Below are 18,896 nucleotides of genomic sequence, written 5' to 3' on the forward strand. Positions count from 1 at the left end.
TAATAGAACATCCAGATATCACTTGGTTGGGAAAAATGTCCACAGCAAAAGAATGAAATTTGGCAAGGTAGTTAATGCTAAGCATCGTATCAAGATAAATCCAGTTTGCTGTATCATTCTTTAAAAGAAGGCACTGTTATTTGCTGATGAGGAAATAAGATTTTCCTGGTGGAAAAATCCATCCATATTCATTCCTTAAGCATATGATGTAGGAGTGCTGATGATGTATTGTGAAACCTGAGATATATTTTATAGTTAGTTTAAAGAAAGGTCACCCAGACTGAAAGCTCTTCAGCTAGTGGATGGAAACCTTAGTTGATTCTGCTTTTCACAACTCCTTTTCCCAAAGACTGCTGTGTTTCTAGAAGTTGCAAAATGTTTTCTTCCAGCTAGGTTTCTGTGCTTGAAATCTGTGCTGCCTCTTTTGGCTTTGATTGCCATCTATTCAATATAGTATAGAGTTCTAATATCATCAGAGACCAATTTGGGTGACTTTCAGGCCCCATTCCTTTTGGTTGATTTTGTCATTTCATGTAATCATGTCATGTGATCAATGGCATTGATTACAAAAGATGTGAAACAATTTAAGAAAAATACAAAATAAAAAATTTCTTGTGAGGAAGAAATTAGGAGTCTTTAGAAAACAGAATGGGGAAAAAAGCACCTACTATAACTCAGGTTCTTAAAGGGTCACTTCTGAGATCCAATGGCCATCTAATAAAGCATTTTCCACTCTGGAAAATGTTTGTTTTTCCTCTCTCTAAAGATCAGAAGGGAGAACCAAACTTAATGATTCTTAGGAAGCGTTACTGTCTATTCTGGGACATTTGCCTCGAAGTTCTCGTGTTCCTTCCCATACTGTACAAATCGGGGGGGGGGGGGAAAGAAGCCTTTTGTACTTAATTTTTTTTTTTCCTATTTTTTTTCCATTTTTCCAGTTTCCCATTTTTTCCATTTTCATTTTAGCTGAATGTTTTCCTTGCTGCAGTGAGAGGCTGTTTTCTTACCTGAAAAGAATGTTTTGAAAAAGTTTGTCTGAAAAAACTTCTGTTTTAAGAAGCCAAAGAGGGGCATGTGCCCTTTGTGATTTCTTCTCTATCTGGCAAGATTTCTAAGTGTTGATCCATGGAGTGTTACTGCTTCACGCAGCCATCGTAAATTGTATGATCAGTGTTTTCTGTTAAACATTTTCTTAGGGTTGGCCCTTGTGCTGTGCTCACTTTCCTGTTGGCTAGTGAAAGTGCATGACTAGTTTCTTTTTTTCCTTCGTGATCCAGTGTGCAGTTTCTTAAACCACTTAAGCTTTAAAGCTGCATAGTAAAAGGTTTCTGAATGACAGATTTATTTATTTCATTTTTAAAAATTTATTTATTATGAGAAACTTCTGGAAAGAAGTAATTTCAAAAGATTAAGATGCTTTTTTGCAGTGTGATGGCAAAACCTCTAATGAAAGGAAAGATAATTCTTAGAGGAGAAAAAATGTAGCCATAATTGAATTTCAAAACTTGAGGGTTTTTTCATTAAGTTTGTTAATCTTTTTTCTTTAGTTTTTTTTGTCTTCAGTCAGTCCTTAAGTACTTATCTATGTGTCATCCATTCCTTTCTGTAGCAATAATAAAAGTTTTAATTAGGTGACCAGCACAACACGATCAGCTACAATAAGGAGGCGAAGCAGCGGAAGCTGCAGTTCTGAGAACATAATCAGTGCATGCAGAATCTTGTGCAAGCGCAACTGTTGCCAGGCATATCTAAGCCTGGTATTTCAAAAGTAATGAATGTTCTTGCAATTACCAGTTTGGAGTTTGTTGTAATTCTCAGTCCAATAAATCTTAATGTTTGGGAAGGCATAACATAACTAAAACATGTAAATTAAGCATTCAGAGTAATTTTCAATTTTTATTTGACAGTATTGAGGCTGCTGTGGCTACTTTTGCTCAGGCTAGACCGCCAGGTATTTATAAAGGGGACTATTTGAAAGAATTATTTCGTCGTTATGGAGATGAAGATGATGCACCATCACCACCTGAGCTGCCAGAATGGTGCTTTGATGATGATGAAGAGGAGGATGATGATAATGGTAAAACAGGAGGCCAAGAATCAGAACCTGGATCATCAAGCGCTTCCTTTGGCAAGAGGAGAAAAGAACGCCTAAAACTGGTATTTTTGATTAAGAACTTAATATTCAAAAAGCTAAACTTAATTTCATAAACTCAGAGTCGTCATTTACTACATAATACATGCTATACAAGCATCAGTGCTCTTGCAAATGAGGACCTGTTAGTATTGTCTCTAACCAGGAAAATCTGTTAGACTCATTGTAAGCTTGCTTATGTTTCCTATATGAAACTTAGAGTTTAACATTCAACACCTCAGCTATTTCAGTTGTAAAAATGACTTGAAATTTCTGTAATATAACAATTTCTTTTAAAGTTTGAGTTTGGATAGTAAAGCACTTTTTAATTATTTACTCTTGTCTTTAGATGTGAAATACCATGGGGGAGTGGAGTGTGTAAATAGTTTTTACTTATTTTTTGTAGCCATGTGGATGAAATTCAGAATCTATAAAATTCAGTGCTCATTTCGGTAAATACTCTTACTTCTGGAAATATTGGAGGATGGAGGATAGGATTAGCAAATAGCAAGATGAGCTTAAAACCCTCAAGACAGCTTTGAAATTTTATATTTTTCAAAGCTGTTTTAACTGTATAATGATAAGAAATATGGCTGATCACTTATTATGATTATTTTGACATTTGCATAATTGTGAATTATGAAGTGAGTTGCTGTAGGTACCATAATACAGAACTAATACTGAAGTACAAAGAATATACTTGTGTCATCTGAAGACTAATGGCTCAGTTCTCTCCAAATTCCTGACTCTTTATTTTTTTTCATTTGCAGGTAAAGTAGGGGAAAATGTTGCTGAGTGCAAAAATACATTCAGTTCTTTTCGCATAATACTGACTTATTGAGTGCTGAGGTGTGTCCGTTTGCAAACACTTAAAAATCCTCATATGAAATATGCTGCAAAAATGCAGTTTGTTGTTACTGCAGCTGCTCAACATTGTTTACAGATGGAAGAAAATAGCCTGAAAGGAATACAAAATGTAGTCCACAGAAGCAAAATGAACTTTGAAAACTTTCAAGTAGTCCATCAGCTGGAATTAAAAATTGCCCACACTGTGAAAAGGCATAATAAAAATATATTCAGGGGTATAGCCAGTACCTCCATTAGCCTGGCAGTAAAACTTTTGTATCTAAATAAATTACTTGGACTGAAACCTCAAAACTTTCTGTTTTTTTTACTTGCCTTTTAATGTATTAGCAAATGAGGTGTGATGGTGAGGTCCAATAACAGCCTCTTTTCAGACAGTGTAAAACTAAACTGGTCTAATAGGAGTCGTGATACTGGCTTCCTAGGCTTTTTCTTATGTGCCACCATAGGGGTTTTGGAAAGCTGGAAGCTAAATTATACGAATAAGCATATTAATAATGAAAAGTTAATTAAGAGTTAGAGAATTTATGAAAGAAAGAATCATCTAGTTAATATGCATATTCGTATAATTCAGTTTTGCAGCTCTGGAGGAACATGAAGAGGAGGAACAGGGAGAATTCTTTACCATGGGTCTTGGCTGGCAGATTGGACTGCTTCTTAACTCAGTAGAGATGGATACAGTCTGTTTGTGGTTCCTTGTAAATAGGCAATCTACAGGGGGAATGATTATCAGGTAAATACCTCTTGCTCAGATTTTCTTATTTTGCTGTCTGAAGGGCTAAATTTTCAGCATTATGTTGATTTCCTGCAGCAAATGATTTCGATCTTCTAATATGACTCTTTCTCTAATCACCTAGGGGTAGACAGTATCAAACTAGAGGTGGCTTTGGTGATAGTGGTGTTCTGAAATATTTTCATTTTGACCCAAATCTTTGTGGTGACAGAAGAAAAGTTTAGGGTTAGAAGAGGAGGCAATAAACAACTGCCCAGCTATCCTACAAAATGAAGTTATCATGCTGTCCATCTCAGAAATTCCTGGATGTGAGGAACTTTACTTCAGCTTGTTTCATTAAAACGGCCATATTTTGGTGTCAAGAAGTCTTGACAGCCTTTCTGTTCTCTGCTAGAGAAACTGTGGGAACTGTTAGAACATAATGTCATTACAGTTTCCTTTGTCATCACCCAAATGTAGTTGACAGGTAACAGCAAACTTGTTTGCTGTAGTCTCAGATTCTACACAGGAAATCCAAACATGTTTTGACTTTGTCAGTGCATGTGATAGTAATTGTAGCATTGAAGCATCATTGTTAACTGACACTTAGAACCTCACCTCAGGAAAAAAAAATCTTTAGGAAAAAAGCCCTTGATTTTGCAAATAGGACAAAAAGTTACAGTTCTGAGCCAGAACCTTCAAACTTTTAATGTGTGAGCTGGATCTTTGTCAGAGGTTAACCCCTGTACATGTACTTCTGCCCATGGGCATCTTGACAGATATGAGAAAAAATTGTTTTCTGGTTTTGCAGCAGCATTTTACGTACATGAATACATAAATATGGGTGTAATTTCTTTTTAGCCTTCTCTTTTCCCACATTAGATGCCAATGCAGTGTGCCATCTAAAAGGAAGAAAATAAACTGTCCCAGCTGAAACCAGGGTGTGACTTCTTTCTGTAGTGCATATTTTTTATACTTCTGACCATTCTTACTATTTTTTGTATTCTGTCATGTTGACTCACATTTTTGTGAGACAGTGGTGCCTATAATTGAACACAAGCCTTTAGTTGAGGCCATGCTAGTGCTTTTTAGGGAGGAATTAATTTCACATGCCTTAAGGCTAATACTTCTGTTTATATATCTTAATATAATTGCCTTTTACAAAACAGAATAATACTAATAGAGCTTTTGGTCTCTTGCTGCCTCCATATCTTTTTCTCTAATTATCTACCAGTGTGTGTTTGTATAATTGCTTATTCTTTATTAAGTGTAGAACTTTGTTTATACTGAATTGCACAGTGTTTTTTCCAGCCTGTTCTTAAAATTAAGGATAACACTGAGTTCTTAAGCTACCATAACTGTCTGTATGCCTGTTACTAAACTCACAGATTTAATGAAAATAAGAATATGCTAATGGGAAATGTAGGGAAAATAAATTAATTCTTTTAGACCTAAAACAGACTTCACAGTTCCTCCTCAATACATTCTTCCATTTTGTTAGTGAAACTGACTCTGAATCTAGTTTCCAGACAAGTTGCTCTTTTTTATAGAAGTTACATCTACCTCATGTTTTCTGAGTTCTGAGAACAAGATGAACGAACCAAACCAAGCAGGCATCAAAATATGTGATATTTCCTGCTTCTCCCAATTCTGTGAAGCCTTTTTCTTCACCAAAACCAAATGATTTGTTGAACACTGTTGTTATTGAGTGACAGTCAGTATGATTTTGTGTATCATTTTTACTTGTAGATGCCTAGAGGCAGTTCTTGTGATTTGGTCTTGTATTTCTAGGTATTAAATCTAAGCTGATCATTGTAACTCCCTGGCTCTCCCTTCTTCTCTTTTAGAAGATGCGGGCTCTTTCTCTTCCTGACATGCTTTGGAATGTTTCTTGTCCTCTGGAAAAGAGCCTCTGAGCATACTGGCGCTCGGTCAAGTCTGGGTAGCTGAAGGTGGTTGTTGCCTGGGCCTGGTGATGGGCACTAGGGTCAGGGAGGTGTGTGTATGGTGTTATGCCCACTCAGCCACTCCTCCAAATGGTATTTATGATCTTCCTGGGCTGCATCAAAAGGAGCATGACCGACCAGCAGGTCGAAGGACGTGATCCTGCTCCTCTACTCTGCTCTTGTGAGACCTCACTTGGAGTATTGTGTACAGTTCTGGTGTCCTCAACATAAAAAGGACATGGAACTGTTGGAACAAGTCCAGAGGAGGGCCACGAGGATGATCAGGGGACTGGAGCACCTCCCGTATGAAGACAGGCTGAGGAAGTTGGGGCTGTTCAGCCTGGAGAAGAGAAGGCTGCATGGGGACCTCATAGCAGCCTCCCAGTATCTGAAGTGGGCCTATAAGGATGCTGGGGATGGACACTTCATTAGGGACTGTAGTAACAGGACAAGGGGTAACGGCTTCAAACTTAAACAGGGGAAGTTTAGATTGTATATACGGAAGACATTCTTTACTGTAAGGGTGGTGAGGCACTGGAATGGGTTGCCCAGGGAGGTTATGAATGCTCCATCCCTGGCAGTGTTCAAGGCCAGGTTGGACAGAGCCTTGGGTGAGATGGTTTAGTGTGAGGTGTCCCTGCCCATGGCAGGGGGGTTGGAACTAGATGACCTTGAGGTCCTTTCCAACCCTAACTATTCTATGATTCTATGATTCCCAACACATTGCCACATCTTCAGCTGAAGTGATGGGTGGAGGGGTACAGATCAATGAGAACTTGATCAGTGCAGATGGTGTTGAGGTTGCTCAGGGTGTAGATACTAAGTACATGTAGGTTACCTTGGATTCATTAGGGCTTGGCACTTTTGGCTTAATAGCAGTGCTGAGGACCTGAGGTGCTCCTGCTGAGCTGAGTGCTCTCGCATCTTTGCCCTCCGTTCGTCACTCACCTGTTTCCACCACACCGGGGCTGTTAGCTCAACTGTGGTGTAGAAAGTGCATGGGTCTGGCTCAGTTCTGGCACTTTATCCAAGGAAATGTCCTGAAACCTAGAGTGCTGAGTTAGCTAAGCATGGGCATCCCCGTGACTCGCCTTGTTTTCATAGTGCTCTGCCTTAGCTAAGTGAGTATACTTGAGGCAGGTAACCTGCAAGAGACAACATTGAAATGGCAGGCACCAATTTAATGTTTGTGACTTTTCTGGAAAATCTTTCCTGTTGCCTGCCTTTTGCTTTAATCTTAGCAGTTGTACTGCCATCACACTCTGCCATTATTCTGGGAAGCAAGGCTCGACTATCTTCCTTTATTATGTGGTGCTCTTAACCACTTACTTGGAATTCAGACAACATGCTGGCCAGCCATATAGAGCTGTTTGCCTCCCTTGCGCAGTCACCTGTGCGCTGTTGCACCTGCTGGTGCCCACAACAGTAATATGAGATAAGTGATGGGCTGAAAGTCTGTAGAACTTAAGGTAATTAAGGTTATGAACTAGTGTATTTCTTTAGGATGTATTATTCTCAGAATACAATTTGGTGATACTGATACAACTGAGCCAGTCTTAACTATATGTGGGCTGTACTGGAAACTGCTTTCCCTTTACTCTGTATTCCTTCTGCTTCCCTTGTGCTGGCACTAGTGCTGATTTATCCTATGGTGAGCTAGTTTAAGATGCAAATTTGGCAGAAAATTGCTAATTTATAATGTTATTTTTCTTAACTTATTTCCTAGACTTGTTCAGGAGTAGAGCACAGACAAGTGCCATGGTGTGTGAAAAGAGAAGGGAGAAAAAAATCTCCTTTCTTCAGTAGTAGGCAGCTAGATTTGGTAGTGCAAGTTTCAAGCATTTTAGAGAACAGATAAGAAATATTTATATCTTCAGGTGCAGGATTCATAGCTCAACAGGTGAAACATCATGCTTTGATCTTCTTAGTCTGCATTGAGAATTTGGGCTTTGAAATATGGTTGATTTGGGATCTGTATAGAAATCTTTAATTCTGTAGCTTTGTAAATCTGATGGCTTTAATGTGTTCTGTTGTGCAGTATTTGTTTTATTGCACTCAGCATCATTTTTTTTTCTGGAATATACAAGTCATTTAGAGCTTTATTTTCAGTATTGTTGCTCTGTGCATATGCTCTTTTTGTGGCATTCAGGAGACCACCTCCGCTTTAGTAATCTGGTTTATATTGAGAATAAAATTACACAAGTATATTTTTACCCAAATATTTTGTTACAAACCAGCTGTTTATGTTTTCTTGTTTGTTAAGAAGTTTGTCTCAGATCAACTGAGAATCCTTTAAGTTTGCTGCTGCATGTACCCTCATTCTTTCCATTGTTTTTCCTATAGTGTAAGTTTTGAGTCATGTAACGTGGTAGTTCACCCAGGTAGAGGTGATATCCATGTAATTGCACTTCTTGTATTGGAATTGCCATCTAGGTCTGAAAGAAAGACTATATTTAATTGAAAGCTTGCATCTTCAGGATTTGAAGGGAGAAAAATGCTGATATTTTTGTTTGGAAAAAAACCACCGAGCTCCTCATGCCTAAAGATGTTTCCCAGTGACTTTAGTTCACTAATTACCAGACTGCTTATGTATATCTTTCATGTTAGATCTCTGCTCTTAGTGAGCAGCTCTTACTTTCCATGAATCAAGGAAAGTATGGAATTGCTGGTCTAGAAATACTGTATCTGTATGAAAAAAATGTATTTAACATTTCATAGGTCAATTTTGCCCTTAGTTTCCAGTTACTTATTTTGAGGCTATACCTTTTGACACTTTAAAAATTGGCGTCACTTCCAGAAAGAGTTTTGTCACCTTTAATGTACGGTATTTTGTTCTAGGCTTAGAATATTGTTAGGTTGAAATTCTCATCCACAAATAAATGTCTGGCACTACCTTATTGTGTAATGTTTTGTGTACTAAGGGTGATTAATTTGATCCCTGCAAATTCCATATGTGATCAGTTTACTATTAAATATTTCATAATACTGTGCCTGCTTTAGTTACAAATGAAAAAAATGAGTCAGACTGATGCTGTAGCTTGATGTGGGAACTTTCTAGAGAGCACTTGCTAAACAGTGCCTATCCCATACCATTTTCCTCCCCCCTTTTTTTTTTTTAATTGTTGTTTTATTTTTCCCCCCCATAAATAACTCATTTCAGTTGCTGGGTTCGTAATATGGCTCACCAGTGAGTTTACTGGCAAAGCTCAGCTGATTTGTATTGGTTGGGAGTAAATGTTTAAGGACTATTGAAGCTGTTATTGCTCAGGAGGGTCAAGTTGTAGAAAGAGACTTAATCTTGTATTGACATGTTCTGATCTGCTTTTGTCAAAGCTTAAATACTATTTCTTGATTTTTTTATTTTTTTTTTTTCTATTTAGGGTGCAATTTTCTTGGAAGGAATAACAGTTAAATGTGTGACCCAGGTGACAACACAACCAAAGTTAGGAGGAATACAGCAAAAATGTCAGCAGTTCTGTGGATGGGAAGGGTATGAGAACATTTAGAACTTGTTTATTTATACTGTCTAGAAATAAGTGTCTCTGTATTTTTACAGTAATTTCTAGTTTCTCAGAAGAAAATGGCCCATTGTAAAAAGAAGAATAGGTGACTATTTTTCAGTGGTATTGTTTAAAAAAAAAAAGCAAACCTCAAAAACACTCAACAGTGAAAGAGATGAGGATCTTTCATTGTACTATGAAATGGGATTATCAGCTGTTGATATTAAGAAATGAGATTCTAGAACTGCTTTTCCATTGAAATGCATTCTTGCTGTGCAAATTCTTTGTGTAAAATTTAGTGCGTGCTCAAGCAGTAGACTCATTTATACAGCTACTGTTACACTTCAATAATAGCCAACTCATTTTTATAGTCCAGTGTTAATGAGAATGCTGGTTTTACTATTTCGAATTCTGAACTCTTCCTTTCCAAAGCTGACGATCCAGGTTGATGATCACAATGCTTCCTAACTTGCTGATGTTTATAGTTCTTCTAGTGCATGTAATTTTGAATTCAAGTATCTTTTCCTCCAAAGTTAAAACTTTGAAGTTCCACATACTGTCATAAACAAATACACTTGTTCTTATTAGACAGACATTTGATTCCTCTTGCAAAATACCTTATCGTCAAAGATGTTCTAACTCAAAGTTAACCTTGCAGCAAGTCTAGTACAAGGTGTGACTTCAGTCTAATGTCACACAAGGCAATGCATTTTTTCCTATTGCAGAACACTAACAAACATGGTTCTTTTTTCTTTAGGTCAGGATTCCCTGGAGCACAGCCTGTTTCCATGGACAAACAAAATATTAAATTTTTGGAGCAGAAGCCATACAAAGTTAGCTGGAAAGCAGATGGCACTCGGTAAGTTCATTTTAAATGAAAAAGAAACTCCCAGTAAATTGGGTAGCTGGTTCGTGTTTTCTCAGGAAAGTGAATTTGCTTGTACAAAGGACAAAGCAGATTCTAACAGCAAAACTGACTCCAGAGATTATTTTTTTTCCTCTGTTGGTACCCAACATTTGCTGAAGTTTGCGGCCAGGTTTCTTTTTAGCAGCTGTTCTGCAGACTGACCTAAATGTATGTATTTTTATTCTCCTCCCTTGCCTGTCTGTCAGGCAAGACTTGCCACCAAGGCCTTAGAACAATCTTAGATAACAGTAAAAGTTTGTTAAGCTAAATAATTTGTTTATAAAAGCTAAATTAAAATCTCTAGTTGATTCTTCAGAAGCTGGCTAGTATTAGAAATGCATTCATACTGGGATCCATTGTTCAAATTTGTAGTTCCGGTTAGCCAAAGAGTCAGTAGTTTCACGTTTCCTCACCGGTTCTTGTACATTGATTGTAGGCATGACATTTTTTTATAACAGACTACAATCTGATTGAATCAGTGTGTAGAATCATGGGATGGTTTGGGTTGGAAGGGACCTTAAAGATCATCTAGTTCCAACCCCCCTGCCATGGCCAGGGTCACCTTCCACTACACCAGGTTGCTCTTGAGTGGTGTTATCACTGATTTGAAATGCATGCTTGTATTTGATTTCTCCAATATTCTTGTGTTAGCATTTCAAAGTAGGAGAGACTCCACACATCAAACATAGAATGGCAAAACACTTTCCTCTGCTTGTAACTGATTGTAGATTGGTCTCAACGGCATGAAATTCAGTTGTGTAAACACAGGTCTCATTGGGTGTACTTTCATTGCTTTGTCTCTTATGAAAAAGCCATGTCATATAGGGTCTCTTGCCTTTACACTCAGCAGCTTGGATGAGGTATAGAAGGTATTTGCTATTCACATTTAAATAAAACACCAAATGCTAGGTTCCCTGTGTCCTTGCACTGTTGCGAAGGGGTACTGTGGCTCTTCATACAAACAAATCTTTCTTGATCATCGTAAGTGGAGATTGGTACTCCAAGCTTCTGTTTTTCTTCAGTATTTCTGGTTTGAAGCTAAAAAATCAAGAATCTCTGATATTAATACAAATGTTTTTAACCTATACTACTCATACCATACAGATCACAACCTTTCTTTTTGTTGTGGGTTCTATCGTCAGGTAATTAATAATGTAATTTCTTACGTTATAGTCAGTAGTGTTTCAGTAACAGGAAGAATATAAATTGTGTGACAAATTCATTTCAATAGCTTGATTTTTATTTCTAAAAGATGTTCTTTACATACAGTGGTATTTAAATATTTATAATCTGTGCTAAGCAGAATGACTTTCATTTTTATTCGCTTAGAGCAGATAAAAAGGGTTTTAACCTGCTTTGACCTGATCAGAAAAAGTGCAATTACAATGAGTAAGAGGAGGACTCTTGTGCTCACTTGTGCGTAGTGGCTTAGACTAGTAAAAGAGTTAAGTGTTTACATGTGTACAAGTTAGAAGGCATTGGGTATGTGGATGAGATGTATAAGAACTTTCATTTTGAGGCTGGTAAAGTTAAAATACTGGTTTTGTGTATTTGGTCTTGCAGTGTATTGGGATATCATTCTCCCATGTGCTGAGACAACAAAGTAAAGTTTTGATACTAAATAAACAAGCAGTGTGGGCTGTAGCTGTTTTCTGAAGTTCATTCTTCATTCTTTATTTTGTTAAGTTTGTTATCTTTAGTAAGTAGAGTGGAGTATCCCACATACTGAAAATCCTGGAAAATGTGGGGAATTGGGGTCCTATGAGAATTACCAAATGATTCCACATGGAGTCAGTCAGGGTTCAGCAAAATTCAGAATATAGGACAAGCTGTGTCCTATGAAAAAAACCCAAACCCCTTCAGGTGTCATCTGTGGAGTTTGTTCTTCAAGGGTTTATTAGCTCGGGCAGTGCATGGTGTGAAAATAAAAAGCAAGCTTGCACTCAGTATGGCACGCAAGCATTAAGAAGTGGGTGGGAATATTTGGCTTATTAACATGGGCTGGTTGTATGCATGAACACTTGGGTGATGTGATGCAGGCATTCTCAGGATGAGAAATTGCAGAGGGATGGTGTTGGGAGATACAGTCTTATTCACAGAGCAGTAGAGTGCATTCAAACGCTGCTGAGCCTAAACAAGGAAACTCAGCCAACTTAAACTGACCTGAAGAGTCTTTCTTTGTCAGTTAAATTTTTAATTTGGAATACTGAAATCTTATGAAATATTCTTATTTTCTTACTCAAATGTACGGGATACATACATTCTGAATACTAGAATAATTATGTAGAAAATTGTAGTGCACCTGGAAGACTGTCTTTTGTGAAAGAGATTAAGAGTGCATATGTAATTTCTTGTAGAAATTTTCAGTATTTTGGACATTCTGTCCATGTTTTTGGAGTTCTAGAATGGTGACAAATCAGAATGGATGAAGAATGAAACTGGGGGAACTAAACAGTTCTTTTAAATTTTCTCTAAAGATAGTAACTTGTAGTTAATTATGGAGATACACAGACTGATAAGTATATGCAGGGAAGAAAATGGTGCTACAGTCTAAGATCCAGTGTTAATGAAATTCAGCTGAAGGAATGTTGTGAAAGAGAGATTAAAGATGAAACCCTGAGCTATTATTTGGACATTTAGACACTGTGCATGATAGCTACCCTAATCAACAATGAAAAATAACTGTCACAGTTTTTGCACTGGATGTTCTTCTAATTATTTTGTTGTTCTCCAATGATCTGGACTCCAGATGCAATTAAACAGATTTTTGTTAATTATTCGGAATACTTGAGTTGACAGGCGTGACCTTCCTGAATTTAATATTAAGACATCAGTTAGTGGAGATCCATTTACGGATCCTGGCTTACTTTATCTGGAGGTGAAACCCCTGTCATCAGATATCTGAAGCTATTCTGTTAAGGGTGGTTTAGATGCAGCAGTCTAGGGTTTGCCTATTACAATATTATTTGATTTACATACTTTGTTTTGTTTTGCTCTTTGCTTAAAAAAAGCACTGCTGTTTCATTGACCTGATTGGTCTTACAGAAAAGCAGATGCTTAATTAATAGCTTTGTACTGTACTTTCTCACTTAAATAAAATATTCTCATTTCAGTTAATAGCAATATCTGCTCAACTTAGCCAAACTTCTTAAATTTCACTATTGTTGAATATCTCCTGCAGCAGTCTTTTTCTAGAGGTTTCATGGCTGAAACATGTATTTGTAGGCTGTTTTAATTGACATGTAGTGTTGGTAATTTCAGTGACGACTTTTGTTTTTCTCCAAAGGCATTTGCTATTCCTAGATTTCAGCTGAAGCTGAACTTTCACCCTTCTGGTTCAAGAGCTGTGGTGGTGGTGGGTGGGTTTTTTTATTGTTTTTCAGTGGTTGAACTGTGCATGTTTTCTTGCTTTCTTAGCATAATTACATTTTTATACCCATAATTTTTTTTGAAAAAAAAAAATAAAAATCCCTAAATGAAAGAGCATTATGTAGCATCTTGCATTGACTAAATGTGAAACTGGTTACTTCAATTATTTGACAGTGACCCTACAAAATATTTTGGGAAAATTTAGTGGGGTAGTATCTTACACGCTTTCGTAACTGTGTGGGTCTGAGTCTGGTTTGGGTCAAAACACATCCTCCTCAATTCAATACTCTTGGAGCCTTGAGTCCAGAATCTTTTGACTTACATTTGCTTTGTCTGTCCTGATTGACAGAGTTAGTGTCTACACTGTGGTCTTGCTTATTCAGTGCCTGGTTTCCAGAACCCTTATCAGCATCAGCTAGGCACACCAGCTTCTCACTCCTGCTTCCCTTCTGGGGCATGCTCGCTCCAAACAGCAATGGGTGTGAGCAAATACTTCTCCCTTCCTGTTTATAAATGCCTCTGTGTAAAGATTTGCAGCTCTGGTTTAGACACATGAACTTTAAAGAGCTTTGAAGCTCACTTAGTTTTGTCTGTCTTTGGAAAAATATTTCCTCTGTGCCAGCTATTTGCGTGTATGTAAATGTTATATGCAACTCTTGAGGAAAAACACCTCTAAAATCATATTGCTTTAAATTATTACTGGGAAAATATAAATCACTTAAGTCTGCATATTCTGACTTATTTGGTATGAATTCTCTATATTTATTGGAACAGTTGTCAGACCTCTGGTGTTATAAAAATAATTTTAATGCTATTCATAAGACACAGAAATCCAAAGGGCAAATTTCCCACTACTAAAATCATTCCTCTTGGCTTTAATGAGATGAACTATATGTTGTATGTTGACAGTAGCTACAAGGTATATATGGCTTTACGAATTTATCTAGTTTTGTAGTACTGTGCTTCTGAAATAGTAGTTGTTCTCTGAAGAAGATAATTGTAACAGTATGTTTAAGGCATACTATATGACTCTGCATTGTCAACTTTGTACTGTAAAATGATTAACCCAGGTGGTTAACGGCTTGCTGTATCCCTTGATATGTATTTCATTAATAATGTTTGTAGCAGATGCTTGTTCTAATGAGTGGAGATGAATGTTCAGACAGGAGTGGGGTTGGTAAAGTAATAAGATGCCAATTTTGAAAGGGAAAAAAATAAAAAAGATTGTTACCATGAAGAATAATAAAAAGCTTTAAAATGTGGAATAATTAAGATTAATGCAATTAAACAGGAGTGGGTTTTATAATGGTAAAATGTGACCTGAACTAGATGCAAGCTATTAAGGGGTGCAAGTTAATACTTTTTCGTTTGCATGAATACCTTTTTATTTTCACATCTGTACACATGCAGTTCTAGTAAAAAATGATAAATATGATCATAATCCTATGGCTGTTCAATTACAGTAACACAGCTATTTAAGAAAATGCAGAACAGGTAGTTCTTGCCAAAGGCCATTATATTTGAAAATATTCAAGCAGATTTGATGGCTTGCAGATACCTACATGCAAACTAGATACCGAATGTACAACAGCTCTTTGCCAGTTGCTGCTAATTGGCTACAAGGTGTTTGTAACAACATAGGAAAATCTCTGAAGTTAGTTATTTTTTTTCATGATTATCAAATTACATTTTAGGAAAAAAGCCTATTGCCTAAATAATTCTCATTTTTTTTCAGCATCGTAATAATAAATAAAAATAGTAAAGGTACACTAAACTGTATGATAAAAGGGGGGGCCAGATTTTTGGACTGTTATTAATAATTTTGATTTATCCAAAGCATGCAAGTTGATATATTATCAACCTTATGATAGCTTCCCACTTTTCTTAAATTTAGCTTTTTATAGAAACAGAAGAAAATTTCCATTTTTGCTAAGAACTTTAAAATTATTGGCAGTTGCAGCCTCTTCAGAAACACATTTATGACCATAACTTAAAGAAAGTCTACTGGGTTTGTTTTAAGATAAAATTTCATGAATGTTGTTAAAATGTAATTCAGACAAGGTAAAAGCTTCTTCCTGAATTTGCATAGCTAAATACTTCTTTCTTTCCCTGTTCTTTGCTAATTTAGAGGATGAGATGAAGCTTACATGCATAACTGAGAAATTGCAGATTCCTAATATGAAAAGTTATCCAAAAGTAATTTGTGACAAGAGTAACTTGTGAAAAGATGATCATTGCTGAAGAACATATCTAAAAAAAGAGTAAACAGAAACAGCTTTTTTGTTTTAGAAATTAAGAGGTAAAAGAAACTAGCTCAAAATTAGGTGGCAAGAAAGAAAAATGGTAGCCGGTCTGCAAAGGATTAAAGAAGATGTGGTTAAATGCGTTCATGGAAAAACTGTTATCCCTGAGAGACAGAAGGAGGTTAGAGAAAAAGTTGGGATAATGAGTATGAATGAAGACAGAGAAGACCGGGGGTAATACTTATCCAGTTAAAAAAATCTATACACTTGAGAATTCATTGTTAAGAGCAAGAGATGGGCTTGTCACAAAAGCAGATCTAGAGAACAGAAAAATTGTCTCCTGGGAGCAAAGATATTCGTGTGAAGTTGAACTGTTGGGAATGAGAAAGAAGCTGTAAATTAATTTTCAGATTGCTACAAATGATGTGACCAGATTCTCATGGATGTGAAATTTTATGCCCAGTAGTGGAAATGCCTGAAATAGAGGTTTACACAATTTTTAGTGGATTCTTTCTTAAGAGGAGGGGGTCAAAAATGCAGAATGTTGAGATTTGACAGATGGCTTCAGAAATGGTACCAACAGGTACCAGTTTAGAGCTGTTAATCAATGAAAAGCATCTGTGAATATAGAGCTTTTCTCAAGGTATGAATACCCCTTTCTGGACACCTATATGGCTAGTGAGTAAGTGAATACGTGAATATACTGTGTTTGAGTGTCTTGTCATTTAGTTGTGTTTAGGGTTATTCATGGTCTTGGGGTCAGCAAGGACCTTTTTCCTCCTAATGATAAGATGGGGTGAAGAACCCATACAAGAATCACTTAAGTGCTTTGTGCACCTTCCTTTCCTTTCTCTTCCTCATCTCCCCACTCATCTTAAGGAACAGACTTAAATGTTTATCAGTTTTTACCATTGGTTCATAATGCTTTGTATCCCTTTCTCTGTGGCTGGGGCATGTTTCTGTGGTCTAAAATTTTGACGGACAGAAATACTGAAAAGTATTCAGGACGTGTACTGAACAGACTTTTTGGGACCAAATGGATTTTTTAATAGGAGTGAAGGTTTTGTGAATGACTGGGCTTAACTCAAATGGTTTGATTCCAAGTTAAATGAGTGTTATGCAAATCATGTGCTTATGTAACTAGCAGCAATAGGCAAAGCCTCAACTGTTGGGTGTTAATTGTACATCATTTGTGTATGTAGGACAGCTACTCTTCAGGCATTTGTTACCATTTTCTTTGAAAAGTAGTTGTAAGGAGTTTTCTATTATGCTTATGAAACTGTCAAAATGGTATGGTAATTAAAGAGAAGGTGTGGAACAAAAACCTTGGTTAAAAGGGTGAAGTGGTTGCTGCTAGTACTCTATTCCTAACTGCACTGTTTTCTTTTATGCTATGTTTTTAACGTTTTTGGAAGGGAAATGCAGGTTTTGATTACATGGCAAAGTCTCTCATGGTCCTTTTAAATAATTAAGTAGCTTTTTCAGACAAAACAAGCTCAGCCATTTTTAAACTAGTTCTGTAGTTCTGCAGCTGAAAGAACCTTGGTTCTGGATGGGTCTGAAGTCTATGTGAGATTTATTTCACTGACTTTATTTTGAATAATATACTTACCTGGAGATAGCATATATTTTGGCTGGAAATTGAAGTTGTGAAAGTTATTGAAACAGTTTTAACAAAGCTTCCTTCCTTCCTCCCCCTCCAGTCAAGATTAAAAGCTGCAAGTAGCTTTTCTAGACTACAGTACTAAGCAGTTACTAGGGACCTGCAGTTTAGCTCTCAAGTGTGTAAAGATAAATGTCAAGCTTCTGCAGAAGTATAAGGAGGTCACATGTATGATTCTGGATTATAATGTATAAGTTGCCTTTCTTAATGGTTGCTGAAAAGAACAATTCACAGGTATTAAGCATTCTAAACATTCCTCTTAATTTTCTGAAAAAGCAGATGCCTAATTCATTGTTTTGTGTGTTTAGATAGGAGGGGAAGAGAAGATGGGTTGGGAAAGCAGGAATGATGTGTTTTGGGTCTAGAAAGTTGGGGTTTTGGTAGTTGAGATGTGAGTCTGCTCATTCTATCATAATAATTATCCTTTATAGTTGTGTTTGGCAGTAACTTTAGGATTACAAGACTGATATCAGCCTGTTCCCCACAGCACTGAATATTGTTATATGGAATATAACCCATGAATATTGTAATCTTACTTGAGTTTTTATTTGGGGGTGCAAAAATAAAACTTTGATAAGCTCAGGTGAGATTATGGGCACTTTCAGCATTTTTAGCATGTCCTGTATCTCAAAGTAAAGACATTCTGTAGCTCAGAGTGAAGAAGCTCTAGCACGAGGTGTCCTCATCTCCACTTGTTGACAAGTTCTCTAAGGACATGTTGTCTTTTCTTCCTTTTCCAGATACTGTGCAGGGAATGAGAGCATGCCTAGGCTTTGGCTTGAAAACTGGCTTTGACAGCAGAAAAGGAGTTGGCAGATTTTGGTAGCCGGAGTCATGGGTGTTACCAGATAACTTGTTGATCCTGTTTTAACTACATTGATTATGAACCAGGAGTGGTCTCTTTTGACTGTATGTCAAATGAGGCAGCACAGAGTATCATCAGGTGTTAGATGAGTATCTGGAAGTGTTTGGTATAAATAATATTACTCCTCAGAAGTTCCCACAAGGCTGTATTGTGTAAAGTAGAGATGTATATTATAGACCAGGTCTGTTCATTTCACTGCTTTTGGGCTAGGCAGAAATTGGTTTTTACCTTAATGCTGCCTTTGGGTTGGGTGGTTTGATGTGGGATTTTTTGGGGGAGAGAGGAGTGGTGGTAATGGTGTATTTACTTCTTTGTTACTAAGACACATCCATATCACTTTGCTGCTTCTTCATCTCCTGAAGTCTGTTATCATTGGATAAATATAGAGGAATGAATAAATAGATGTGATAGAACATGTCATCCCCGGATCAAAATTGGTCCAAATGGCCAAAGAAGGCATTCTTACTCTGGGTTGTTCTTTCCCATTTATATGTGCCTGCAACAGTGTCAAGACTCTGAAAAGAAATGGTAGAAAGACAACTTTTGGGGTTTTGTCTCTTTCTTAAGCGGCTAAGGGCCACTGCTGATGTGATACCATATGGAGGTATATTTTGTGAAGTAGCAGGCTTGATGCTGCAGAGTTCTGAAGCTGTTTGACTGCATAGCTGATTATTCATATATAACTATTTGAATATT

At 36.9% G+C, this 18,896-nt stretch overlaps 1 protein-coding gene across 4 annotated transcripts in view; it reads left to right on the forward strand.

Annotated features, from left to right (window-relative positions):
- Positions 1–18,896, forward strand: part of RNGTT (RNA guanylyltransferase and 5'-phosphatase) — a 192,070-nt gene that overhangs the window by 24,036 nt on the left and 149,138 nt on the right. For all 4 annotated transcript variants that reach the window (XM_065681256.1, XM_065681254.1, XM_065681255.1 and 1 more), the window contains 3 exons: positions 1,908–2,157; positions 9,034–9,143; positions 9,911–10,012. In XM_065681256.1, coding sequence (XP_065537328.1) covers positions 1,908–2,157; positions 9,034–9,143; positions 9,911–10,012 — 462 coding nt within the window. The remainder of the gene's footprint in view (positions 1–1,907; positions 2,158–9,033; positions 9,144–9,910; positions 10,013–18,896) is intronic.

This window comes from Lathamus discolor, chromosome 5 (assembly GCF_037157495.1).
Source record: "Lathamus discolor isolate bLatDis1 chromosome 5, bLatDis1.hap1, whole genome shotgun sequence".
NCBI classification, from domain to species: Eukaryota; Metazoa; Chordata; class Aves; order Psittaciformes; family Psittacidae; genus Lathamus; species Lathamus discolor.